The sequence below is a fragment of the Scleropages formosus genome, chromosome 16, assembly GCF_900964775.1.
Source record: "Scleropages formosus chromosome 16, fSclFor1.1, whole genome shotgun sequence".
In the NCBI taxonomy this organism is placed as follows: Eukaryota; Metazoa; Chordata; class Actinopteri; order Osteoglossiformes; family Osteoglossidae; genus Scleropages; species Scleropages formosus.
In genome coordinates, this window is record NC_041821.1 from 3,512,388 (window position 1) to 3,540,107 (window position 27,720).

General features: G+C 47.6%; 3 protein-coding genes across 4 annotated transcripts in view; 2 read left to right on the forward strand and 1 right to left on the reverse strand.

Moving 5' to 3' along the window:
* The window catches only part of glra3 (glycine receptor, alpha 3), a 36,921-nt gene extending 33,831 nt beyond the window's left edge, over window positions 1-3,090 (forward strand). The window contains exon 9 of the mRNA XM_029258970.1: window positions 2,260-3,090. Within this exon, the coding sequence (XP_029114803.1) occupies window positions 2,260-2,541 (282 nt within the window). The 3' untranslated portion in view covers window positions 2,542-3,090. The remainder of the gene's footprint in view (window positions 1-2,259) is intronic.
* A 3,970-nt stretch (window positions 3,091-7,060) lies between these two features.
* hpgd (15-hydroxyprostaglandin dehydrogenase) lies at window positions 7,061-13,786 on the forward strand. Its single transcript, XM_029259160.1, has 7 exons — window positions 7,061-7,198; window positions 7,344-7,467; window positions 7,820-7,926; window positions 8,087-8,183; window positions 11,304-11,380; window positions 11,991-12,154; window positions 13,571-13,786. Exons 1-7 carry the CDS (start codon window positions 7,106-7,108, stop codon window positions 13,692-13,694), a joined length of 786 nt encoding a protein of 261 aa, XP_029114993.1. The 5' UTR covers window positions 7,061-7,105; the 3' UTR covers window positions 13,695-13,786.
* A 5,784-nt stretch (window positions 13,787-19,570) lies between these two features.
* cep44 (centrosomal protein 44) lies at window positions 19,571-27,667 on the reverse strand. 2 transcript variants are annotated; one of them, XM_018735783.2, is made up of 11 exons: window positions 27,413-27,667; window positions 27,170-27,277; window positions 25,253-25,400; window positions 23,807-23,953; window positions 22,770-22,877; window positions 22,257-22,418; window positions 21,575-21,778; window positions 20,789-20,843; window positions 20,570-20,664; window positions 19,773-19,810; window positions 19,571-19,619 (listed from the first exon to the last, which is right to left on the reverse strand). In XM_018735783.2, the coding sequence occupies exons 2-11, from the start codon at window positions 27,256-27,258 to the stop codon at window positions 19,571-19,573; spliced, it is 1,095 nt and encodes a 364-aa protein (XP_018591299.1). In that variant the 5' UTR covers window positions 27,259-27,277; window positions 27,413-27,667. The 2 variants fall into 2 exon arrangements, with proteins under 2 accessions (XP_018591299.1, XP_018591298.1); XM_018735782.2 differs by having other exon boundaries at window positions 27,170-27,667.
* Between the last annotated feature and the right edge of the window lie 53 nt (window positions 27,668-27,720).

A 27,720-nucleotide genomic window follows, 5' to 3' on the forward strand; every position in this document is an offset into this window, starting at 1 on the left:
AAAAATACTGAGAAATGGAGAGGAAATGAAAATGATGATGAAAGAAAGTAAACCAGGACAGCCTTTTTGTTTCTTCTGTGTTGCTTTGTGTTCGTCATGTCTTGTTCAGTGCATTTTACGTTATTCCTCGATTTGACTGCATGCTCGGTTGCTGTGATTTCCACTATGATAAGATTCTATTTTACCCTGTTTTCACGTTCCGCAGTCGTGCTCGTACCCTTGGCACTCGCTGTCCGGATGAGGCTCCCATCTACCTGTTTCCAAGCATCGCGTGATACAAGTCACAGTCCAGTTTGGATTTTGGATGAACTGCCGTAGCAAAGGCCGGAAGAGTGCGACTCCCACTCGAAGGGACGGTTCAGCCGCTCGGCGGTCACAAGTTCAGCTCAAAGATCCCAAATTTAAACCATGTTTTACCTTATAGCAGAGAAGTTTCTTTCCTGCATACATGTGTAAACCCTTTTGCTGTTTGTTTGTTTGTTTTCGTTTGCCCTCCACAGTTTTGGTGGAAGGCTGTCGATCGGGTGCTTGCTGGAAATAGGAGTGTTGCCTCATTGCGCCGTAGTAGTGCTTTGAGAAACACAGAGCCTAATTATGGGTCAGTGGGTCATATCCACAGTCCTCACAGCAGGGTAAATACACAGGTCCCCTCGTACCCGTGTTTGTGTCACAATGTGTGCTTCCCTCCCAGTGATAGGACACATGATCGTTCATCCCTGTCATGTTTGACTCCCTTCCCCGGCACTGCTGTCCCAGCAATCCTTCAGTGACTCCATTCCCACCAGCCGGATGATCCGGTCCAGGCTCCAGTCCAGGCTTTGCTGCTCGGTTTACTGCCGTCTTACAGCTTTTCCTCCCAATTAATGGGCGAAACGCATCCAAAATATTAATAAGCAAACGGGTAGCAAAGGGTGAGGCCCTGATAGCTGCTTCACACACTCAGTCACGGACGATACACTGGCGAGGCCCTTGCCTATGGGTGACAGGGTCCCACTGGACTCTGTATCCGTGGAGGGTAATGCAAAGCGTCACATCTTGTCATAATTGTACATATTGACATGATTCACGGAAGCCGGAGGGAAGATCGCGTTCATGCAGTTGTGAGATGTAAAGACAAGCCATGGAGGACATGCTGACAATGCACTTATGCTGACTAAAAAAGATAAAGTTCTGTGGTGGAGCGTTGCACATCCCCAAACATAATCGCATCGCTATGGCATTGTGTGTGTTTGCAGCAGTGCCGTCGTGCATGGCGCGGTCACGGGGTCGCACAGCGGCAGGGCGCTCGGCCACCTCGGTCAGCAGAGTCGCTCTCGGGACGCAGCAGGACAGAGTGGGACAGAGTGGGACAAAGCGGGACGGAGCAGGACGTCATTTCCACAGCTGGGCCGACCCTCCCCGTAACTGCAGCTCGTATCGTGTTCTGTCGAGATACCGATCAGGCCTCGAAGCATGGTGTCGGTGCTTCCGACCCCCTGCTCCCCCTGCACCAGATAGCACTCAGAACATCAGATAACATCTCCAAAGCCTCACACTTTCGTAGTGTTACAAACCAGATACACCGCCCACAGTGATTACGGTGTTTCTCTGGTCTGGCGACATCAGGACGGTCGAGGCGTCTTATTTCCATTCCCCAACTCTGTCATCCTTCAGCCCAAAAAGAGAGATAAAACTGATTGTCCCACTACAGCACGTCCTGCCTTACCGTGGTACTGACGTGCGTTTCCGCTCCACACGCTCACACCGCCGCGCCGTGTTTGCCGTGTGTGCTTCCCCCCCACTTTGAGATGTTTTCCATTTCTTTGTCACACAACTGAGCTTATGGTGTGATTTTTATCCTGACCTTATTGACAGAAACATTCTGCGTTTGGGGATTTTATAATTATCGACAGTATTTATTTGACCAGTTGACATTAAACGTCTTCATTCTGAGACTCCTCTGTCTATTCGGCAGATTTATCAAGCATCTCTCAACATAAAGATTATTTTTGCTTCTTTAAATGTATCGCTTTATTTATTAATGTGCTAATAACCGGTGGCATTTCAGAGGAAGGGTCTTGTCCTTATTTAAAAATGCCATGAAATTCAGAGTATAACTTCATATTAATTAAACGAAACAACCCTTTAACTGAGTGCAATGTTACAGTTAAATGTCAATTAATGTAGATAGTTTGAAGAGTTCCAGCTCATTCTGAGAATTCCAGAAAGCTGGAGGTATGAAGAACGGCTGTGAGACGCTCAAGGTGTCTGTGGTTGCAGGAGGGCGACGCCCGCGAAGGCCGCCAGAGCATCAGCGCCAGCGCGGGGGCCCCCTGCAATGCCGGGAAGGACGGGGCCATCGCCGCCAACAACAGCGCCCCCCAGAACCCGGCCCCCCCGGCTGCGAAAAGCCACGAGGAGATGAGGAAGATCTTCATCGACAGAGCCAAGAAGATCGACACCGTATCGCGGGCCTGCTTCCCCCTCGCCTTCCTCTTCTTTAACATTTTCTACTGGGTCCTTTACAAGATCCTCAGACACGAGGACGTCCACCAGCAGTGAGGTCGGCGGCCGCCGCCCCCCCCGAGACAGAGACAGGTCTCACGCCTGGAGGGGGGGGACTGCGCGCTCACTATGCAAAGCCGAGCGGAGACGAGCGGGGCGGGAGCCGCGGCCGACCGACCGCACGCTCACAGGGCCCGCACCCACGGCTCGGATGTGTCAGTGATGTCTACTCTCGTGTCTTACAGCGTAACTGCCAATATTCCACACCATGTTTTTTGATACAGCACCCAAAACAGCACCGCTATTGCAGCTCTGGATGTCTTTGACATTGTCCGGCAATGTTACTAGTGTACCTGTAGTGTCCAGGAGGCCAAGACACTGTTAGCGGGACGGTAGCCAATCCCTGAAAGGTTTCCTCTGCACCGCGTACCTGATTGGTCTTTCATGGGTCATGTCACCCATGTGAGCCAATCCCCTGGAACCACTTTTTGACTCACAAGGAAGTGGGTTGGGCTTTTCGGCAATGGGGAGCAACGTCCGCGTTCATCGTTGTGTCTGAAAGCAATTTGAGCACATGGTTCTTCCAGCACCGCCGTCCTTGCGATTCCGGCCAAGGGTCTCGTTGTTCTAACGCAAAACTGGAGCAGGGGACACGTGGGAGTTAAATCAGTGCATCGGATTCCCCTATGATGGTGGGACAGCTGGTAGCATAGTGGTTTGAGCTGCTGTCTTTAGACCTGAAGGTTGCAGGTTTGAGTCTTACCTCCAGCTCTAGTGTCCTTGAGCAAGGTACTTACCCTCAATTGCTCCTGTAGAATTATCTGGCTGTATAAATGGAAGAACAAATATACATTTACATTCTAAGTCACTTGGGAGGAAAGTGTCATATAAATGCAAAAATTCCCGCTGCACGGGAGTTCAGGTAAGACGGAGAGACTTAAGGGGCTGTGAGTGTAAAAGGGAGAAATACGCAAAGTACAGACAAAGATGCTGCTTCTGCCAGTTGAAACCCAACCACGTCGGTGGAGTCGAAAAGCAGAAGTGCTGCTGAGCAAAATTAACACAAAATGATGCAAAAAAGCCTAAATGGTCTGAGTGTCTCCAAAAATAATACGTGGGTATGTTCGTAAAAATGGTTTCTGGTAAACTGTATGCGCAACTTTGAGAAAGTTTGCATGTGTTGGATCACTGATTTAAAAAAGCCCCTGATATTGTGGGTTTTAATGTTTTCCATTTCATAGATCTACCGGGTACATCGTTCTGGGTAAGACGTAATTCCATGGGGCATTTGGCAACGTGTGGACAAACTTTGTGTGAAGTCACCAAAGGCATGATGAAGTGGCCCCATCTCACTAATTTGAGTTATTCACAATTTCAACATGATTTGAGCCAAGAAAAATTACTGTTGCATTTCTTAAACGCAGATGTACTCACACATTCCTTACAATGACAATGTTTTTATAGCTGTTAAAATTTTAATACTTCTACCTTTCGGGCACAGTACTGAGTTTATGTTTTTGCCATTCATTTCTAATGCAAGTGACTTTCATTGACATTAAATTTTGTACAAATGCAGTTATGTGTTATGCATGAACTGAAGTTGATGTCAGTGTTGGTGTATTTTACTTTGAATAATGGTAAAACAGCAGTGTTACAGGGGACTGTCAGGAAGTACTGAACTGTCCTTTTTCTCTGTACATGTGTAAATTATTTTCATATAACTCAAGATCCTTCAGATTGAAGAAAATAAAGTCATTCCATGGTCAGATGAGAGTGGTTTTTGATCAAAATGGGGACTTTCTCTGGGTTTTGACACATTTCCTAAAATTACCGTGTTTCTCTCTTTTACTCAGATGATACAGAAATTAACGCTTCTTGCAAATGTTTTTCGTATTGATTTCAAATTTTGCTCCAGATCATTGGAGAGCAAATGGAGGTCTTGGAGGAAATGCACACATATTGCGCACACTAGTTCATCGGTCCACCCAGAATCAGTAATGTTGTGGCCGTCCAGAGTCTCTCCCAGAAGCATGGGGCGCAAGGGAGGAAACAGCGGACAGAAAGCCAGTCCATCACAGGGCAATCACACGCACGCACCCCCCCCCACACACACACACACACACACTACGGGCAATTCAGAGTAACAAGTCCACCTGAAACACGTCTTCGGACTGTGGGAGGAAACCAGAGCACCCAGAGGAATCCCACGCAGACACGCAAAGGACACGTAAAGTCCGCACAGGCTGAGTTAGAGTCGAATCCACCTCCAAATCCACCGCCTAGGAGCGCAGCGTTACCTTCAGCACCACCGTGTCCCTCACACACAGGAGTGCTTCCAGTATTTATGGGGTGATGTACTAATGAGTCAAATGTTTCTCTTCTTATTTTGCCTGTATTGAGCAACTGCTTTGGACCCTTTGTTTCACGGAAACACATCCTGCAATCGTGCACTGTACTGTTGGCAAGGAGCAGTACCAGGGAATATTTAAAACTCACCTCTTCCAGATTCACTTCACCCATAATCTCTTTAGTTCATCTAAGATATAAATGTTCATGCACTATAACTACAAGATGATGCCCAGATCAGTCCTTTGCACAGCTACTCCCGTAATGTAATGTAAATGTTTATATGCACACACACACAACCATTTGTCCCATCCAGGGCTGCAGGGAGCCAGAGCTTAGCCTGGCAACACAGGGCATAGGGCTAGAGGGGACACACCCAGGACAGGACACCAGTCCATCACAAGGTACCCCAAGCAGGACTCGAACCCCAGACCCACTAGAGAGCAAGACCCGGTCCGCGCCACCACGCCACCCTGTCCCCCTTTATAAACCCCCTGTTCTCAAGAAAAAAAAAAAAAACCCACAAGGAAGGTGATCAGGAATCATTGATATCTGGTGAAGTTTTATGCAGCTACTCATGTGATGAACATTGGTTCATATGGTGGAAAGAAACTAAATGTACTTTAGAATCACACGTCTGCATCAAAGTGTCTCTTTCTCCTAATGTAATGAAAACATTGTATTTTCTATAAGATGTACGTCACTTTGGAGAAAAGTGTCTGACAAATAAATACATGTAAATGTAGATGTAAATATGGAAGGTGGACGTCGACCGATGTGAGAAACTGCAGCAGGGGGACATGGCGAGTGTGAGGATGCGTTTCACAATACAGCTGGGTGATGAAGGCAAACCTCACAGGATGTGGCAGGGTCTCCAGGGAATGTGGTTTGGGCAGCACCTCACGTGGTCCTGGAGTCATGGCTTCTTGTTCTCACCTGGGCCATTTGTATCAGGTTACACAGTAAATTACACGGCTTAGTTAGACACTTAGTTGCAGAACAGAGTCACGTGTTCATAGACATGCGCCGCTTTCTCAGCTGTGTTATCAGTTAACAGACTTCATGTTGCTCAAAGGTCGCAACAGGCACACAAAACATTTTTGAAGTGGATTTATCCAGAAGTTCAAACAGAGAACAAAGGACATGACATTTAAATGCTGAACAAGGTTTAATAATTTAATACTAACAAAACCATTTAATCACAACACAAGCAATCTTATGTAACGTTAAAAGCAGTTGGCAGAGTGTTTCAAGCTCCCAGCTCGCAGTACGAAGGTCCCGGGTTCAAATCTCTCAGGGTACAGACTCCTAATCAAGGTACACACCTTGAATGGACACAGTAAGAATAGCTTCAGCTTGCTGTATAAATAGGTAAATCACTGTAAATTTGGGAATGTAGCACAGATTCCCCTTGGACAGAGGTGTCAATTAAAGGTTGATAATAATAAGAGAATCTGTATAAGAGGGAATTACAGTTTGATGGAATTTCTTGGGGGGCGGGGGCATGTATGAAGGTCTCATCAAGGCACCCCAAGCAGGATTTGAACCCCAGCTGGGGTTTGAGTCCTGCCTGAGGTGCCTTGCGGTGGACTGGTGTCCCATCTGTGGTGTGTCCCCTCCCCCCTCAGCACCCTGTGTTGCCGGGTTAGGCTCCAGCTTGCCGTGACCCTGCTCGGGACCAGTGGTTTCAGCCAGAGTGTGTGCGTGTGTGTGTGTGTGTGTGTGGAATTTCTTGTAGAGATTTTCCTTCATGTCTAACTCATGAAGCAGAAATAAGGCTCTCTTTGCTACACCTTAACCAGACTGAAGGTCAACGCAAAAGTGGAATAATTTCCTGCTGTCCCTCAGATCTGCTGAATCCTTCTCAGTGTGATGGAAAAAAGCACCTGGTGACTTCAGCTAAAGAATAAATGCGAACACAAGGAAACCCGACAGCAGGTTCCCCACAGATTAAGGTCACAGGTTCTGACAACGTTTTTGGAACTCAAAGTGTGGTACTTTACCACAGACGTTCGGTTCGGGTAAATCCGCACCATCGTCGTGTCACTCAGCCTCCTTGTCCTGCGGGCTCGGTCGCGCTCGAACGCAAGCACGCAGCCCTCGTCCGCGCACCCCGGCGGAGACTCGCAGGGCAGGAATGTGAACGCGCTCGGGGGAGTGGGGGGGGGGGGTGATTCTGCGCTCCGCCCGGACCGCCCCCTTCCGACAGCCGTCCGATCCGAGGCGACAAGGTTTAAAGCGCCGCTCCGCCGCGCTCCCCGCCGCAGGGACAGGCATGGCTCTGTGCGGGAAGGTGGCCCTGATCACCGGGGGCGCGCAGGGAATCGGACGCGCGGTCGCGGAGGCGCTGCTGATGAGCGATTGCCGGGTGGGTGCGCGCTTTACGCACCGCGCCGTAGGGGGTACGCCGGCAGGTGGGGTGGGGTGGCCGGAGCTGGGGGGAGCGCCTCTCCCGGGACAGCGAGTGTGTGCCTGGTCCCCCCCTCCTCACGTGACACGGTGTCCCCGCGCAGGTGTCGCTGGTGGATCTGAACCGGAACGTCGGGGAGGAGAGCAAGACGAAGCTGGACGCGGAGTTCGGCGAGGAGAAGAGCCTCTTCATCCAGTGCGACGTGACGGACAGCGGAGCCCTGCAAGGTGAGCGCGCGGCCGCGAGCCTTTCCTTCCTTCCATCCTTCCTTCCTTCCTTCCTTCCTTTCGTATCCTCGCAGCAGAGACCCCATGTCCATTTGGATCTTTTGCGCTTTCATGCGTAAACGGAAGGGGCCACCTGCGCAGGTGCCGCGTTCCTGTCCAAACGCCCCCCGGGCCTCATCCTAGGAATGTTTCTGAACCTGCCCAAAAGATCTGCTCTCGCAAACGTCGCTTTCCGTTGCTGCTCACGGTTCGGATCCGGGGCTCGATCGTGGCGCCGGTGCGCGCACCCGGCTGAACCGCCCGGCTACCTGCCTTTTCCGCGGGCGGAAACGGCTCTCCGTTGCTTTTGCAGATGCGTTCAAGAGGACCGTGGAGCGGTTCGGGAGGCTCGACGTTGTGATCAACAACGCAGGGATCAATAACGAGAAGAACTGGGAGAAGACCATCCAAGTGAACCTGGTCATTGCGCTTCCATCCTTTTCGCACACTAACTCATCTGAGGACACACTGGGTCACCTGGTCACCACTCCCCCGCAGTATCCCTGTGCTCTACACACCTAACTGTGTTCCTTAACTACCAGTGAGGAACTCGCTGTTTTCTTCTTTGCCCCCCATGCAGACGTCGGTGATCAAAGGCACGTACCTGGGCCTCGACTACATGAGCAAGGAGCACGGCAAGGAGGGCGGCGTGATCATCAACGTGTCCTCCATGGCAGGTGAGTGAATGCCGGCCCCCGGACCCGGGATGCTCGAGGGAAACCCCTGAGACCCCGTCTCCTGGGTGGTGGTGGACTCAGCAGCCTTGGACCGCGTCCGCTCGGCTCGCCTCTCACTGCTCTGCGCTGTTAGATGTACATCCCCCGCTTAACATGATCACCTCCGTGACTTTGTTCGGAGGTGGACAAAAGCATGAGTTGTCCTGTTGGCCCGTCCCTGCCGTAGATCAGCGGTTCTTAACTTTCTTTATGCCATCGACCTATCAAACCCATTCTACAGTCTGGTGAAGCCTGTGGATCCCCTCTCAGAATAATGTATTTAATTGCACAAAATAAAATATACAATTACAAAGGAAAGCAATTACATAGAAAGACAGTGTAATCAAAATATTAATATTGCCTGCACTCATAACTGATGGAAATACTACATTTCAGTTAGAGCTTAGGGAAAATAAACATATACATTTTTCTCCCATCCAAGGTCACAGACCCCAGGTTAAGAACCCCTGCTCTAGGTGATAATAGATGGTACTAGATGCTATATCTAAGGTGCTTTGGAGAAAATACACTAGATTATAATACTTATACGCTCACATTAGTCAGTAGCCTGTGTGTATGTGTGTGTCACCTGTGCTGTGTGTGTCATCAGGTCCTGACATGTCTGTCCCGGTGCTACTTTGTTGCCGTGAACTTGACGGCGTCATTTTGAGCAACATCTTCCTGCTCAGCCAGGAGGTCACCTGGGGGCAGACACACACACACACAGCAGAGCGCTGCATACACGTCACACACCGCACACCACACATGTCCCTCAAATAGTGAGCTGCAGCGTCGCACACATCAATCGATAAGGAGATGGTGCTTGTGCGGCAGGAGATAAACATTCGCGTTTGCAGAAGCCAAAACAGAAACTTACCATCTCGATGTTCACTTGGAGGATGTCCGCTGCACGACTTTGTTCCAGGAAACAAAAAGCTTCAAGAGCCTCCCTTTGATATTGTGAAATACTATCCCCCAGCGGGGTGCGGAGCGTATCCCAGCAGGAAAGACCGTTAAGAAGTAAGACTCGGAAAGGGTGTTGTACCCCTCCAGTACCCTGCCGGTTTGAACGTGAAGTCCATAAATCACGCAATCGCTGTGCATCCAGGTTATTGCTCATGATTCTCTGAGAAGGAGCTCAGGCTGTGAATGTGTGGTCAGTGCGGTCCATCGCTGGAACAGTGAGGACAGGTCCAGTGAGGGCACCGTGATGCGGCTCCGCGTTTCACCTTCAGTTTATGATGCTTTGGACCCCTCCGGTTCACTGCTGAAATGTGCCGTTAGCTCTTCTTCTTACCCTCACTGGAGACCTTTTTGGTCATTTGGACAGCAAACCAGTGTAAGTGCTGAGTATGAAACCCAAAACTACTGACAGAGGACATTTTACTGTCTCTGAGACAAAGAACCCGAGCACTGGGGTGTGACTATATGACCTACAGCTCTGTGTGTGCGTGTGTGCGTGTGTTGTTTTCTTGCGTAATCCATTTGTAACCATTTTTGACCACACGAAGCTCCATGTGATATACAAGTGACCTCAGTGTCTCTTGGCTTCCACTCTTGGCTCTTGGAGTGTCTGCGGCCGCTTTCGAGACGTGGACCAGAGCGAAACCTCTTTTCTTCCGAACCAAAAAGCTGTTAGAGGTTCTCAAGCATAACTCACATGGAGTTATTGTTATAAGTCAATTCCACGACACTGTTTGCTTTTTTCTAGAAGGCTCATATGCTGCTCAAACCATTTATTTAATCGGAAATTATAAATACTGAGGTATGTGACTGCAAATTAAAGTCAGACTTTGAGATTTGCACCCGCTGCCAAACGGTGAAGGGTTCGATCACTCGGGCCACGCGTCAGCAAGACGGCGGTCACCCCCCCGCTGTCCTTCTGCTTGCGTAGTACCAGGGTTCGACGATGACTCATGTTGGGCAACACACAGCGGTTCACCCTCAGCCTGCAGCTTCCAGCACTGAACTTGATAATATAAATATAAACATAGGAGGTATGTTTTCTTTTTTCATTGCCGTCGTTTTACATCAGACATTTTCGCTGCTTTAATATTAAGTGTTTGCTGTTGTTTGAAGGCTATCTGGTCGCTTCTGGAGACTTGTGGCAGTGTGTACATCGCGTCCCTGGATGGATGAGTGCGGTGGCGGTATGCACAACAAGGCGTTGCTCACGGGTCTGGGACACAGATAAGACAAAATAAAAAGAAAAAAACAACGTCTAGCCGGAACCACCCCCCCGCCAGAGTCCGACTGCCCGTTTCTCGCTCTCACTGCGCATTCCTAGATACGAGGATCCCGTCACAATAACATGAGCACTTGCCCCGACCCGCCATTTAACCTGTTATTCTGAGATTCACGGCCCATTAGACACTTAAATACCCCGCCTGGCATCTTTTCCTCTGAAAGAAAGAAGAGAAGCTGCCATCACCAGACTTATAGGGACAACAGTTGCATCTGAATGGAGATGAACAGGTGGCTCTTCTCTCTGTCTCTGTCCACGGTCATTTACAGTTGCGGTCATGTTAGAGTGCGCTCCTTGTTGGTTGTGTAAGGTACCGTGTTTACTGTGCCGTTGCCTTTCGTGGGCCCCGGAGGCCTTCGGCTCTTCGGCCTTCGGCGAGAGCCAGCGAATGTTTCTGAGCTTTGCCTCATGACATTTGTTTATTTTCATAACCGGGGACCGAAAAAAACTCCCGTTAACCATTAACCCACTTGAGGTCCGAAATGAAGCCTCTTTCCAAACTGCAGGTAAAAACGTGTCCTTGAAATTATTACTGTTTTCACTGCTACACAGCTGCATGTTTCTATACGAGGAAGACGTTCACTCCATTTTACCGTATGATTCTCAGTATTTACGTTGTTTTTGTGAATTCAGTGCAGGGCTGCACGTAAATGAATGTATGTGGCGTCTTGTTTAGAAGCACTGAAGTGTTTTTGCATTTGTAGAACTTCTCCTACATATACTTTGCTGCACAAAGTTGAGCTGAGCTCCAACCCTCGGAGGTACAACAGCGGGGAGCCCTTGTGAGCTCAGGTTCACTTCTGTACGTTACATCAAGGGTGTTCTCTTGCTTCCAGCGTTCCTGCACTCGCCACACCAGCCCGTCTACACGGCCACCAAACACGGTGTCATCGGCTTCTCCAGGGCCCTCGCCGTGAGTACATTGGCTTGTGTCGTAACAACCCACCTGCGATTGGTTGGCCCGGCTAGAGCCGGCCCGCGATTGGCCGGCTCTCAGTAACCAGGCTGCAATGGGCCCGCTTCACAGCGCCTAACCGCCATTTGCTTAGCCTTGTGACAACGGGCCTACGGTTGGTTAGCCTGATTTGAGCCAGCTTGCAAGTAGCTAGTCTCCACAAGTCGGCCTGTAATTGGCTAGCCCAGGGTAGTCAATTTGCGATTGGCTAGCTTTGCGGCAGTCGACCTGCAGTTGGCTAATCCCCAGAAGCTGGCCTGCAGTTAGCTAGCCTTAGGAACAGCCGACCTGCGATTGGCTAATTGACGGTTGCCTGTCTGTGACTGGCTAGCTTTGCTTCAGCCAGCCTGCAATTGGCTAGTCTTCTGATTAGTTAGTCTGGATGGATCCGGTTTACAAATAGCTAGCTTCGTGGCACTTGGCCTGCAATTGGCTAGCTTCCCACTAGCCAGCCTGTGACTGTTAAACCAGCTTATTTAAATCTGTAAAACAAAACTACGAAAGCTACAGATGATGAAATTGGCCAAATGAGTACAAGTCAAAAATTCCTGATCGGTTGACTTGGCAGGACGCAGCTGAGCTTGGCAACTACGGCGTGAGGATCAACGTCCTCTGTCCAGCCTTCGTGGACACGCCGCTCCTGCAGACCGTCAGTCAGGAGGACAACATGGGCAAGTTCGTCAAGTTCAAGGACGACTTCAAGCAAAGAATGGACAAGTTCGGCGTGCTCAAGTAAGGGAGTCGTCAACAAGCCGGCTTCGGAGTCTCAGGGAGAAATTGCGGGGAACCGCTCCCTGGGGGCTGCCGCTTCAAGAGTCCCATTTTCATTATTTTCCCACCACATGTGCCAGGCATGCTGGGAAGTGCTGAGCCACATTTATGAAGCATTATAATTAATTGTTTGATTAGTCTTAGTTCACCTTCTCCACCATACAAAACATTTAATTTCCAAAGAATGAGCAGAACGTGTATCATCACAACCCACTGTTTCTGTACGCCACTACCGAACGAGAGTGCTCTGAGAAACACTCCCAAATTGCACGGTGTCTCATTTCTCCACAGGGTTGATATCCTTTTTTGGAGAGAAGAGTCTGGGCTGTGTTCTTGAGCACTTTGAACCTTCCTTGTCCGTCAAAGGTTCATTTATGGCAGCAAGGAATTTAAAAACCCTCCATTTCGGACATTGTGATGGGTAACTTGAGGTTCATCCATCAATCACCGCTTGCTCAATGCAGGGTCATGGCGATCCAGAGCCTATCTCAGAAACATAGGGTATGAAAGACAGACAGTACACTTGTCCATTGCAGGGCAGCCACACACTCATTCAAGCGCGCACACACACACACACAGAGGGCAGTTTAGATTCATGTGGCTCCTAAACATCTCTAAGAGCTTTTCTACTTGGAAAACAAACCCGAGAGAAGCCGTGGAAACACCTTCACACAATATTTGTTGAGTCAACGTGTAAAACGTTAATCTTTGTTTGACACTACAAGATAATCCAGGTACATGTTTTCAACCAGCCCTATTTTACAAACGTTTATTGGAAAACAGAGGGAGAAGAAAGGACACTGTGGACATTGGCGCCAATCTGCTCCATAAGTCAGTAGATAAAAATAGCACATATAGCACATATAGCAGAGAGCCAGGATATATTGTCATCACTGGCTGATCCAACTGACGAACCAAATATGTCCAAACACAGAAGTGTGGACTGTGACCTAGTACAGACATCCCTCAATTTCTTCATGGTAGTGTCTGTAATAGCCTCAGATTTAGCCAGAGTAAATATATTTTGTAGGATTTTTCATTTCAATATTTATATTAACAGTTACATGACAAGTAATTTAAATTTAAATTTTAAAATATTGAAAATTAAACAGTGCACTGGCTCCACAAACAACAATTTGATGGTGATCATTGACCAGTACATCCCATAAACATATGTTGGGTTCCTCATCTGGTTATTGATCACTAACACTGAGGAACACCAGACAGGAGCTGTAAACACTCAAGGGAGTGAGTTGAACTAAGTTACTCCTTTACTCCTCTTTCGTTCATGTGCTCTTTACAGCCACCTGTTGTCTCGGGGGTTGAACACCTCACGTTCACTGCGGGCACAACTGCTGATGCTCCCTCCTATTTCAGGCCATCTTTGATCGCCGAGGGGATGATGAGGATCATTACAGACGAGAGTCTCAATGGCGCCGTGATGAAGATCACCAGCTCCAAAGGGATTCACTTCCACAACTATGAGCCGCTTTCCGCTTGACGTGCACAGTGACTCGTATCGGTCACCTCTTCTCCTGTTTTTATATCACAGTTGAATTATCTATTTGCAATAAAAATTTGCATTTAAATCTGTCTGGATTGGTATGTGTGTGTTGGTGCATGTGTGTATTCTTGGATGAAAAATAATGTTCTTTTAATAAGTGCCTCTCCGAGCGGAGATGTGTGCCACCCAGAGAGACACTTCATCTTGATTGGTTTCTCGGCATTGCAGCACTACAGTGGGCACCAGCGACATCCCCGAGAAGATCCTGAGCAGCACCGAGCTTTGGGAGTAGAAGCTCCAAGCACGAGCTGCAGGACCTCCTCTGGTGATGCCTCACAAAACGTCCACCTGTTCCGACTTGTTTACAGAAGGTGTTGGCAGTCTACACGGGTTAGATGGTCCAAGGGAGGGGCAAACCCTGCTGCCACTGATCCGCCCCCCTCCCCCCCAACACGTTAACCTTCTACAGGAAACAAGCTTTTTATCTCAATTTGGGCACATTTTGTCTGATACTCTCAATGAGATGTTACGATGTGTTTCCTGTGGGTGGGGCCCCTCTTGCTCAGGGACGACCGCACTGACACTGGGGACCTTGATGCATTCCAGCACGTTCCGCTCGCTTTCCTTTCACTTCGAGTGTGACATGGGGTGGGGGTGGGGAGTCAGCAAAATGTTGAGACTTACAATTATATTTCATTCCATTCCATACTTTTTTGGCACCAAAACAGCATTGAACACTTTGTCGTGGTTATGCAAGTCTCAGATTCATTGTGTGTGTGTGTGTCTAGACAGTTGGGGCGCTGTGTGCAGAATCACACTTTGCCAGCATTATTGATGCCCTCCTGCAGTCCAGCAGGCTCAGCGTGGAGGTGCTCGCCCTCATTCGGACCCGAGTTTCACACTGCCATCCACTCTGTCACTCTACACACCTCAGAAGCATCATCTGAAACCCTCAGGAAACTCGCTAGGAGAGAACGTCACCCTGAACAACTTTGGATCCTGAGAGATCTTTCATCTTTGAACAGATGCCATTTCTTCGGCTGCTGGTCCGAGGAAAGTCCTATTCTCCCGCATGAAAAATATAAATGAATGGAATAATGTCAACTGTTTGTTGTCTGTAAATACTGGAAGCATCTAGAAGTACAGCAAATTCCTTGTGTGCATCAGCACACTTGGCCAAAAAATCTCATTCTGATTGTGAGAAGTGGAAATATTAGATGAACAAAGGCTTTGATTTCAAACCCGTGCGCGGGGAAACAGCGCCTTCTGCCGCCACTGAAATATGTGACACATTTCACACTTAACTCTAATTGTCACGCGCAGTCGCACAGGGCCTCGGAAAAAAGAAACTCTTTTAAAACTGTCATTTCACTGCTGTCCAGCGGGGTTTTACCTTGCATATCCCACTCTACAGGTTAGACAGAACAATCCCCACTTCTATTAAATAATGTTTCCTGACATCATACATTTTCTACATTCTGTTCTGCTATCGCCGTACAGGAAGTTTCATTTTTTTCTAACTGAAAGTTTCGTTGTTTCCTGGAATCCCACGTTTTTTCGTATTAGTGTTAAAATGAGTGATGCCGTCGGAGGTAAATCAAGGTACGAACACGGCGTAATCGATGTCCTTTGGGGTATTAATGCGGCCGACGTGGCTTTGAATTCTTCTCCGGTTCACGAATGTCCTGCATCGCTGGTGCGAGGCCACAGCGAGTTATGAAACAGAGCAGGTTTAGTGAGTCTTACTGAGCTAACTGGACCCTTTCTACCGGAACGAGACGTTTCGCCAGCTGCTCTTTTCCAAGGTCGTCCAAAGTCGAAATTCTTCCTTAAATGCCATCATGTGTGAACTGGTCGGCCCTTGAAGCTACAGCACGGGGGGTGGGGGGGTCACGTCACACAGTTCACAGCTTGGACACACATCTGGGGGTTCATTCCAGTCCTTCTGCTCTTTTGGCTGCCCATGGAAGGAGCCCACAGTCGGGGGTCCGAGGAAGAAGGAAGCCGGTTACAGTTTTTAATGTTCATATTGTACGTGGGGGGGAGACCCAGTTATGGCAGTTTGTTGCACATCTGTGAAGGGGGGGGACCTTCTGAGTGACCTAGCGGTCTGCAGTACGGCTCCGTGGAGAACCCCACGGGCTCTGCCAGCCCAAATTTGCAAAAGCTGTGGCACAGTGGTGCAGCAGGTCGCGCTGGTGCCTTGCATCTCCTGGGCTGTACCTTTGGATGTGGGTTCGAATCCAGCTCGGTCTGAGCGGCGTTTGCATGCTCTACTGTGTTTGCAAAGCATTCCCAGCACAGCGCAAATTAAATACTTGTTGAAAATTCTGCATCATGTTGGACAAACACATCTTCTGAATGTGAACTGTGTCACTGCTCCTGCTGCGCTGATGTGTTCGGGCGCTTATGAACGCAATGCTGCCCCTTATAAAATGTAAATGACACACCTTTCCCGTCCTTTCGGAAAGTGTCAGCGGAGTCCGAGCAGAGCTGTGAACAGGTGCTCGAAGCACAAAGCTGCACTTGCGCACAAGGCACATCAGGTACGTGTGGTAAACTTGTCATGTGAGAGTGTAAATGACACATCTGACTTATGACTCAGTTCTCTGAGGATGTGCCTCTCAAACCCAGGCCACAATGGCAGGAACGAACAGGAAAATGAGGACAGCAAGGAGTCCCGGTGCGTACGGCTGTGGGTGGGAGGGGAACTCGGCAACGACTACTCATCGGCGCAGTAAATGAGCCCCCCCCACCCACCCACCCCCGAGGGTGGAACCTCTGCGAGGACCATTCGTCTGCCTCTTCTGAGGAGTCCGACCAGGACGATGTGGTTAACTGGCAGCGAGGCACAGCAGGCAGCACCGGTGCCTCGCAGCTCCTGGGCTGTGCCTTCGAACCCCACTCAGTCAGTCTATGTAGAGTCCTGTTCACATGGGTCCCTCCCACAGTCCAGAGGTAAAGCGCTACTTTGCCCCGTCTTAGCACCAGCACACACCCTGCCTTTTCGCACAGAGGCGGCCCGTCTCGGCGCACGTTCACACCAGCAGGTAGCCTCGCTCAAACAGCGCTGGCGCAGGTAAAAGGAACAAACCGTGTTTATTTTTTAAGCGCTTTTCCTCCCACCGGCGTCTCGTTCGCAGAGCTCCGGCGTCGCTGCCGGGTGTCACAGGGCCTCACGAAACTGAGCCATTCAGGTCTGAATGGACCTCTGGAATTCAGCCAAAATCAACCAGTGTCGACGCTCTTAGGGAAGAAAGTAGGAGAAAGGCGTTAATTTGCAATCAAGCGCTCGAAAAAGCGGAAATTTGTTCGTGGGGGGAGAGGAATGGAAAGCACTAAGTCAGACATGGTAGCGAAACTCGGGTTTTAAGGAATGAAAATAAACACAGCACCGCGTTGCTGCGCTTGCGGTGCCTGTGCGAGAAACACGGCCTGAATATTAACGCCGTTGGGCCTGGAACCGCAGCGCAAACATCAGCGGGCGGCAGCGTGGCGCGGCTCCGTCACCAATGGCCTCGTTACGGTGACGGATTGCTTCAATTAGCAGCAAGGCAGCGAGCGCCGGAGGCCAGGAAGGAAAGAGTCACGCGCTCCGGGTCCCAGTAATTGGGGCACCGTCGGTCCCCCGGTGCAGGGAGAGCCCAGGCGGAGAAGCCCCGGTTTGCCGAGGAGTGGCTGGGGGTGGGGATGGCGGTGGGGGATGGCTGTGGCAGCGTGCCGGCCTCTCCTTCCTCTCTGTTTCAAGCACGCCTGATAAATGGCCCCCAGCCATCGGAGGCCCTGAGTGAAGCCCGGAGAGCTCACAGCCCTGGATGTGTGTCCAACCTCCCTCACTCCGGAGGTCAACGGGACCCCTCTTTTCATTGGTCCCCATCGTTACTAATGCTGCCTGTCGTCTCCCACTTGACACCTCCACGGCAGCACTTGCAGCGCGTCGCAGTTACACCTTGGCAGGTATACGGTTCGGAAACAACGTGCCTGCGAGGTGGTTGTGTTTACACAATCCCAGGTGTAAGCTGTGTCTGAGGAGGTATTTGAGCAGTGCGGTTCGAGCAAGGCGGCGCAGGCTTGCTGGGACACGCTCCGTGTTCAGGGCTCAGTCACGCGGGTTCCCCTTTCCAGCCAAAATCCACGCTCACACCATACTTTGCTAAAAATAGAAGTGGTGCACTATTGTACATTTACTTACTATTCATTCAGTTTTACTCAAAGAGACTTGTTAATCTACTTACAATTATTTACACTTTTATACAGTTTGGTATTTTTACCGGAGCCATTTAGGGTAAGTACCTTGCTCAAGGGTACTACAGCTGGAGGTGGGATTTGAACTTGCAACTTTCTTTGGGTCCAAAGGTAACAGCTCTAACCGGTGTGGGCAGCCCTGCAGAAGCGTCATTATCGAAGGGCTCAGCAGTCCAGCAAGGAGTGTCTGAGTCTGAGCGCATCCTTAGTCTCCACATTCTTACGACTCTGCTGTAGCAACAGTGCAAACTGGGAGAAATTCTGTGATTAAAGACAGCACACGTTAGCAGAGCTCGTGACACACAGTTCTTTTTCCTCATCTTTTTTTTTTTCTTCATATTTCACTTGAGCAGATAAGGAAATTTGATCAGTTTAAAAAACCAGAATAACAGAACTATAAATGGTTCTAAAACAGTGAACTCTAGAATTAGTTGCAGATGTTTAATTTCTGTGCAAAATGAAACACTCACATAATAATAATACTAATAACGATAACAATAATAATAAGTTTGAGCTGTGATACAGTGTTTTCTGGCAGGTTGCACACTTTGTTTCTTTTAATGTCTGGCAAAAAGAAGCATCTTCCAGTTTTAAATCCCACAGCATACAAACAGACGAGTTAAGATTGGATGATATAGTCAATCAGTTTTGAATTAACTGAATAATCTGCTTTAGTTTATCTGGGTTCCTTTATGACAAATTAAAATAACACAATCTTCTTTTTTCTTTGCATTTTCCATTCATTTTCGTTTAAACATGCTTTTGGCGTTAGTTCATACTATAGGTTAGTTTTTACAAAAATATTCCATATTCTTGAAATTAACAGATTTTGGCACCAAGTTCCAAGCACTGAGTATTCCAGTACCTTTTAGGATCTGATGATTTCTACAATGTGTTGGTGCCTTCTAAAATCTTCCAAAGGCTGCTATGTTTCAGTGCTATTCTAGAATGTTCCAGTGTAGAATATCTATGTAATTTTTTTTGTTAATAAATGGCACTTAAAATCTCCCAGTATAATGCTCCTTATATGTTTGAGCACAAATTCTTCTTGAAAAAGTTTATTAAAACAGTGAAAGCAAATTTTTGTGGCTAAAACTCTCACTCTAGAAGACCTAGTGATATTTTTGTAATCAGTAGGCTTCAAGTAGGGCACAGCTGGTAGTGCAGTGGTTGGAGCTACTGGGACCTAAAGGTCACAGGTGGGATCCTCACCTCTGGCTATAGTACCGTGAGCAAAGTACTTACCCTAAATTGCTTTAGTGACATAACCCAACTGTACAAATAGGTAAACATTTGTGGGTAGACTAACATCATAAGTTGCTTTGGAGGAAAAATGTCGAATGAATGTAAACTAATCATAATCGACACAACTAAAAACTTTGTGTTACTTTCACATTTGTCCACAAGAGGGCGACAGCGACAATGCTTCGTAAACACAGCAGCCTGCGCTACGCTGTGCTGTAGTGCCCTCTGGTGGAGAACACCCGCTACCACAGGAAACACACACGTTGCTCTCATTCAATAACAATAAACAAGATAGCAATAAAATCATGAGTTTTATTGGTGTTTGTAAAACGTTAAAATATATACTAGTTAAACGAAAGGATGCGAAAGCAAACAGCCATTAGCTACACAGAGGGTTCCACTGTTTTCAAAAGGCAAGATGTGTCTTTCATCCTGCGGACAAAACAGAGTAAACAACTTGCAACATACTTTTGGGCGAGTAAACAACAAAATAAACTTGAAGTAAAACTAAACTACTTTTTTAAAGTAGCTATAAAAGCCAGGAGCCAAAAGTGGGAATAACACACTCGCGGCAAACTAACTTACATGTTGGCTATCCTCTCCAGCCGCTCTCTAATATCCACCTAGAAAAAATGGACAAAAAGTTAACACTTACCCACATATCACTTTAACTTTATTACATTACTACATTTATTTATTTAGCAGACGCTTTTCTCCAAAGCAACTTCCAATGAACTATGTAGCGATACAAGCCCACACACCTTATTCACCAGGATGACCTATACTGGGTCACTCATCCATACCTCACTGGAACACACACACTGTCGCTCACACACTATGGGTGAACCTGAACAGCAGGTCTTTGGACTGTGGGAGGAAACCCACACAGACACAGGGAGAACATGCAAACTCCACATAGACTGAGTGGGGATCGAACCCACATTCTCTCGCACCACCCAGGCGCTGTGAGACAGCAGCACTACTCGCTGTGCCACCTTTATCACTTATTTAAAGTAGGTAAAGTATTGATTGCCATATGAACATGAGATTTTCTTCATAGAGATCCAGTGCAAGTATGTCGTATTGTAAACGCACGCTAAAATTAAACCGCGTTGGGCTTTTCTGCAGACCCCTGGGGGGGTCATTGCAGGGTTGGGGGGGGTTGGTGTACAGTTTATAAATTTAAAAAAAAAAAAAAAAAAAAAAAACACGCCCTTGTCAAGCAGTTTCCTTTGATCCAGTCATTCCAACATTAACAAACACAGCATGATGTAATTAAGTATCTCTGCCAAGAACACATTCCTCCTTTTCCTGTAGACACCCCAAAGAGGGGTGGGGGGAGACAAGCAGTGCTGCACCCCCGCCCCCTGCCACTTGCTTACCTTTGGGGCATCCGTCACTGCTGCAACATGGGTGTCATCCGCAATGGGGGGGTCGCAACACTGGAGGGAAAACTCAAATGTCTTGGGCCTCAACTCTGCGACACAATGGAGATGATGCTGATTTTCCAGTATTAATAGTTAATAATAAAAAAATAATAATAACTGTTTGCCTGAGCTTTACAAACAATAAAGATAACGTCAACTGAACAATCATTTTACCACACTCGTCATGTCTCGCTGAGCTTCCGTCCTCAATCGTGGCGCATAAATCTTTCTGACGAGAGGAAAGAAAAGGAAAAAGAAAAAAAACATGACAAGCAGTTTTGTTTAAACAAGACACTGTTTGTAGAAAACATTACAGCTTCTATGTGCAGAAATATTTGGCATTCCAAGGCAGAGCCGTAAAGCTCTTGTGCCGACCTCTCTTCACTTCACAACATATGTTGGCGTCTCTCAGCCAAGATGAGCTCCCTTTAATCGAGCAGTGCAATAAATCAAGCGACGGCTTCCTCTGGACCGCGTCCAGCCTGCACCGGTACCTTCCGCCTCTACTTATCAGACATGCAGCACTTGGCACAACACAGTTAAACAATGTAAGAACAGGAGCTGGAGTGCGAGAGCAGGAAAGAACAAGTCATCCCGACTCATCATTTGGCCTGAGATCCAAACTTTGTTATTAAAACAAACATCTCCTCAAGGCAGCTACTGCGACACAGTGACCACTCAGCAGGACATTTACTTTTACTCGTTCAGCTGACACTTTTCTCCAAAGTAACTCACTATTATTTGCCCATTTATACAGCTGGGTAATTACTTTAATAACTTAGCAAGAAAATTTTATAGTAAGTGCCTTGATCAAGGGCACTGCAGCAGTAGGTGAGGTGCGAACCCGTGACCTTTGGATCCTAAGGCAGCAGCTCTCACCACTACGTTACCAGATGCCTCAGTAGCCTCCTCACCGAGTACCCTGTTTCCACGGAGGAGGGCAGGTTAATGGGCTCTCACCTGCACTGAGGACAATGTGAGCCTGGTCTCCAGCAGCAGCACCCGGCTCTCCAGGTTGTCCCACTCCTGCCTGTCGATGACGATCTTCCCACACATCTCTCTCTCTAGGGCATCCAGCCGCCGCTCCAGGATAGAGAGCTTGTCCAGCTTCACCTGGAACTGCTGCAGCTGTACCTCCAGGGCCTTCAACCTCTCTGCGTCCACCTGCGAAAGCAGCAGGAGGTCATCACCCTGGCCATGCAGTTACCTGGTACCACCGTGTCATCGTCAACATCAGGCGCGGCACGGCGGTGCAGCAGGTAGATAAAATGTCTCACAACTGTTGACTGGATGTAGGTTCAGTCCCATTCTGTCTGTGTGGAGAATGCGTGTGTTCTCCCTGCGCCTGTGTAGGATTCCTCCATGTGCTCTGGTTTCCTCCCACAGTACAAACACATGTGATTCCTACACTCTCCATAGTGTGGGTGTGCGTTACCGTTCCGGTGTAAAAGTGGGTAAATGACTGTAAGAAGTGCAGTGTATCCAACATTGTAAGTCACCGTGGATAAAGGTACTTTGGAGAAAAGAATCTGTTTAAAGAATAAATGTGAAGTTATCAACAAAAGGTGATCATGACAACTGGCTTCCACTAATGCTAATGGGGGCTCTTGGCAAGACAGCATTCTCCCCATGGTGGGATCACCTTGGCTGCCACTGGGGGGGCCATTGATGGGATGGCCACCTCCCGTGCTTCTTCCTCCTTTGGCTGCTCCTCCTCTTCCACCTCGGAGTCTTCATCGTGCGACAAGGGCGTGGACGGCGCAGACATGGCGCGGCCGAAATTTCTCACCACCAAGGGCTGTTTCTGCAGAGCAGACGAACGTTGGACCACAACACACAGTAACAGCAGTAATTCTCAGACAGAACTTGATGCTGAAATCAGTAAAATGCTGTTTAGTTACAGCTGTCTTTTGGGTTAAAATGGTCGACCTTCCACTGGGATTTTCAGTGCTGTTATGTGATAGCCATCATTTATCCATTTGCTGGACACTAACTTGTCATAACTAAGGCAAGAGTCCTCGTGGCTCAGTGTCAGAAACACAAATCAACCGCTTATCTTAGAATTACAACATACAGCTAGACTGAGGTAACAACAGGATGTCGGCTCTCCTACTGGGCACACAAATAGGCCCTTTTTCCACAAAAGAGGACTTACTGGCAGGGCTGCGGCCCTCGGTGCATCCGTCTCGGGCAGAAAAACCTCTGTTTTGCAAGGAGGATCGACGGGCGGAAAACACGACCGGGACCTTTTCTGCACATCAGGCTGAAAATACACAAACACATCACACAGAAACCATTGCTGAACTGCATCAATGCCTTTAATTCCCTGGGTAACTTTAATCTGGGTGTAATAAATAACAACACACCAAAAAGTGCATGTGATACAAATCAGACATTTAATGGCAGGGAGTTCCACAATGGTGGGGGTGATGCAGTTTAATACCCTATATATCCTATTTAATATCCTCCTAAAACCCAGCAGAAAGGTTTTCAGATTTCTTTTTAGGATTTCTTTTTTAACCATCTTAGCTCCACACCCCCAAACATGTAGTATCATTTAAAAGCAACGAATGTCCTCTGTAAGGTGAATTAAAACTCAGCAATGTACCATGTGCAGTTTAAGAGATACACTTCAAAACATACTGTATATCCCCTACAGTGGACAGAAGTGACACTGTTTCACTACTGCAAAGAAGGTGTAGCATTTCCATGGTGTCTTATCAAGGTGCTCCTGTAAGCCGCCACGCCCCCCCTTCTGCCACAGCAAATGACACCAATCTCCTCCAAGCAGCATCTGTTGCCTGGCCATTGTGTGGCCCAAGGCCTTGCCTATAACCATTTACATACCGTAATAACGGTACCAGTACAGTTTTACTGTTGTAAAGGTGTGACCTGAGATGTCCTCCCTCTGAAACATGAGAGGAAGTGGGAGAGCTTGAGATTCATGTTGTGTCATTTATCTGTCTGGAGAGCACGTGTCCTCGACTATTTGCCCTCGGAGCAATAGCTTGGACTCGTCACAAGGACGAACGTACGGAGGCTCACTCAACACTTGCCTAGAGGTCTGAAAGGAGCAGGACTGATCTTCTCAGCTGTGACTGGAGGGGCAAAAACACTGAGGACTAAAACAGCTATCTTGACGTTACCAGCTACAAAATACTACAACACAGTGAATTAATGCGATGAATATACCTTGGACCGTTTGGACAGCTCTTTGTGCTTCTTGGTTAAGAAGCCGATGATGTCGCAGAGGAGGTCAATCTTTCTCTCGGCAAAACCAAATTGCAGGAACTGCTGCTTGGTTAGAAGAGGCTTATAATGGAAGAGGTCTCGCAGCACCTGGGTTCAAGAGCCAAGAGCAGGAGGGTAAACAATGGAACAGAGTAAAGGCACTGACAGTGTCTCACCTGATGCCACAATCGAAAAACGCTTACTTAAATAAAATAAAAAAAAAACCACACACAACACAGGATTATGCATTAAGACTGTTGTTGACAGAGACATTGTGCAACATTAATGAAAAAAGCTTTTAATAAAAACCCTTAATGAAAGGCACAGCCTGGGATGTTTCTAATATGGAAATAATAAAAGAAACCAACAATAAAGGGTGTTATTGGTAATATCCACAGAGAAAGCACACAGGCGGGGCAGGCAGGGGTTCTGCACGCTATCCACCCCCCGTTTGTATCAGTTTTAATGTGTAGCTGAAACAGGCACACCCTATTGGTTCTCTTCGACTATGCTGGTTCCTGTGCTGGACTGGGTCTTCAGGGTGAGGTTAGGGGCAAACGGAGCAGAGACAACCAGAGGCATGACAAATTGCCCTCTCAGGCACAGCACACACCATCTTGGTGGGTGAATCCACGACCCACACTGCACATATGAGACGGGAACTTGGAAGGACATGAAGGCGATCATGGTTCTGAGGGAAAGCTGGAATCACCGTGGCAACTGCCTGAGGCCCGCTCAGCCAAATTCCAGCTGGAGCAGAGGGGGTGTGGGCCTATAAAGAGGCTGGAGGGGTAGCAGCAACAGCCCACAGACGCTCTCTGTCACAGCACTGCATTCAATGCCACCACCAGACCCAATGAGAAAAGGAACTTCCCTCCAGAGGAGTATGTAAGACAGCGCTGCCCGGTACACCCAAACACAAGTGTGTGAAGGGTTCTCTTGCTGTTACTCTGCATCCGTCCATGTCTGCAACTGGATACCCACAGAAATATGTTTCCGATTACATCTGAGGTTACCAAAGCAACGGAAGTGGAGGGAAAAAAACAGAACACAGAAAGAGAGCCCAGAACTGGTGAGGCCAGGCATGAACTTCACAACATTGTGTGTGCATATGTATCTGTGTGCAGCAGCAACTGAAAGCTGGAAAATAAGTGCAGAGAAGGCAGATGAGAGGAGACTGGCCCTAAGAACACCCAATGGGGAGACAAGCAGGAAAATGGACATACACAGATTTTAGCAAATGTGCTTGAGCTAACTCACAGTTAAGGATTGTCATGTTAAAGACATTAAATCACCTTTCATTAAGGCAACATCTAAACAAAACGATGATAATAATACAACATCAATAAAGCCCCTTTAAAGTGGAGTTTTTTTTTTTTAAACTTACTAAATATGTGTTGGACCCACCTTGTAGACAGACTCAATGAATCTGAGATCACTCTTTCCAGCAAGTTCAACCCCACAGGCCACAAGGTGCTCTGCAAAGTGTGGCGAGTAGGAAACGAACGCATAGCTGAGGACAGGCAGGAAAGAGGACGGATCGCCTCTGGCCAACCTGCAACACAAAAACGGCAAAATAAGTGTCCGCAATTATAATAAACTTAAAAAACAATAAAGATCGTCTATGAATTCATCCATATATCCATCATCAATACCAGCTTGTTCAATACAGGGTCCAGGTGGTCTAGAGTCCATACCAGAAGCATAAGTTGTGAGGCAGAGTACACCATGGACAGGACACCAGTGCATCACAGACCAAAACATTTTAGGAGAATTCATGATTCGTGAAAGCAGGTTACACTTCTGAAGAACTACTCAGAATTAATAAGCACTAATAAATATAAATAAGTGGGACTCAAACCCCAGACCCACCAGAGAGCAGGACCTGGCCAAACCCGCTGCACCACCGCACACATGACACAGAACATTAAGAATAAGTAGAAGAATGGGAATACCTGAGCTTCATTTGCAGGATAAAACCAAGTCACACGGCTGTCTAACGAAACCGAACAGAGTCGAGTCATAAACGCCAACTCCATATCAGCGAAAAAATCATTCCCACATTACTCAAAGTCTGTGAGAAACTACGATTAAAAAAATAACGCCAAACGATATGGAAACTCGTTCCAGATCACGCCTCACAAAGCCTCTTTGTAACTCAAACGTATTGATGTTGAAGCTTCCCAGCCCAAAAGCTTTAGTGTGCATCTAATCTGTGTGTCAGGCTCCTCTGGGCCACAGAGCCGGTCAGCGTAAGACTGTTTACAAAACTTTTGTGCGCCGGCTGGCCGACCACTCCCCTCTTCGCCGGGAATTCAAAACACAAACCTCAAACGAAAGGCTGAGCGGACCAAAGCTGGTGTGTTTACCGAATCAAGATGTTCAGACTCTGAGCCAAAAGTCTGTCTCTGAAATTACACAACCATACAAATCAGTTCTTGCCGACTGCACGTAGATGGTTTTCTGAGGTATACAAATCAGAAGTCGGAGCTGCGTTCGCCCACAAAAACGTCATTTTAGATTGTGCGACACGTGTGTTGTGTTGCGTCAGCAGGATAAAAACAGGGAGCACGGCAACGTGCTGACATACGTATGGAGTGGGGGTGCATGAATGACGGCTGAACGTAAACAGCGTAAATAAATAACACATCTGTGGTGGAATGAGAAATCGGACAAATCCTAGAGTGGCTTACTTCATCCTTCTGTGTGGAATTGATGTAAACCAAAGACACATTTTTTCCCCATAATAATAATATTTCCAATAGAACATTATGATAGTAGAATAAAACTTGCCCAGCTGCATTTTTTTTTTAATACAAAAGCTTATTATGAGCCTATTACTTGTTGGAACACATCATGTTTCAATCAAACTTTAAAAAGCAAGTCTAAGAATAATGAAATACATTAAGTAATTTCATACTTAATTTTTGAGTCCCATGTTCCCTCCCAGGAAGAGAAGAAAAAAAAAACTGTCTTCTCTGTTACGCTTGAGTGTTTGGACGGGTATCGAGTGAACTGAACTGTAATTTCGCCCCAAAACGGAGTACAATTTATGAATTATTGGATGCAGAAATGTGTGGTTGATCTCACACAGAGAGAAGCGCTGTAATGGTTAAAGATTGTAGCGAATGATCAGTGTACCCCACCTCCGATCCCTGACCCCACACCTCCACCTCCCCCACCATCTCCCCCCCCCCCCATCCAAACACTACCCCAAAGTAAGATGACACTGAGGTATTTCCTTTTATTATTGGTGACGCCGGTGGTGTCCTCAACCCCCTCTTGGAAGTTTCCCTCTGGATTTACTGTCCATCCTGGCCTTACCCCGAATAGTCCACCTCCCTGGGGTACTTGAGTGCCCTAAGCTGCAGCTCGAGTTTTCTGAGGGATCCCTTCAGGTCTCCAGTGGACATGATGATGAATGATGATGATCTTTCACACAAAACAAAAACACAAACAGAACAAACCCTGGCGGCTGAGCCTTTTCTTTCACTTTCACCATTTAAACTGTTCAGCATGCAGCGACTTAGTTTAAATACGAGTAAGCACAACGTATGAAATACTCACTGTTGTTATATTTACACAGCAGGTTCCTCATGTACCTTTATTTACCTCTCCTCTGCCGGTTAAACTGAGCGGGTTCCCGCGATTGGTGCACGTGACCAAACAATATCTTCAGATTGCAAGGCCGCACTTTCGTGACGACCCGCAAAAAGACTGTCAATTTTCTCGTAATAAAATCAGAAGAATTAAATATTACCTATGAAAAAGAATATACTTAGAAAATGTAGCATTTGATGCCAAAAACTAGTGCGCGTTCCTAATAACTTGCTAAACGATTATGAGGTGTCTGTGTATCGACAGACGTTAATTCT

Coding starts and splice junctions, on each gene's coding strand:
- cep44 (XM_018735782.2), bottom strand. CDS start 27,363: ATGCTGAACAGTTTAAATGGTGAAAGTGAAAGAAAAGGCTCAGCCGCC. Junction 22,419..22,769: donor CGAGGGCCGCAGCCCTGCCA/GTAAGTCCTCTT, acceptor TCTGCTCTGCAG/AAACAGCCCTTGGTGGTGAG. Junction 19,811..20,569: donor CAGTGACGGATGCCCCAAAG/GTAAGCAAGTGG, acceptor CATTTTTTCTAG/GTGGATATTAGAGAGCGGCT.
- hpgd (XM_029259160.1), top strand. CDS start 7,106: ATGGCTCTGTGCGGGAAGGTGGCCCTGATCACCGGGGGCGCGCAGGGA. Junction 7,199..7,343: donor TGCTGATGAGCGATTGCCGG/GTGGGTGCGCGC, acceptor GTCCCCGCGCAG/GTGTCGCTGGTGGATCTGAA. Junction 7,927..8,086: donor AGACCATCCAAGTGAACCTG/GTCATTGCGCTT, acceptor CCCCCCATGCAG/ACGTCGGTGATCAAAGGCAC.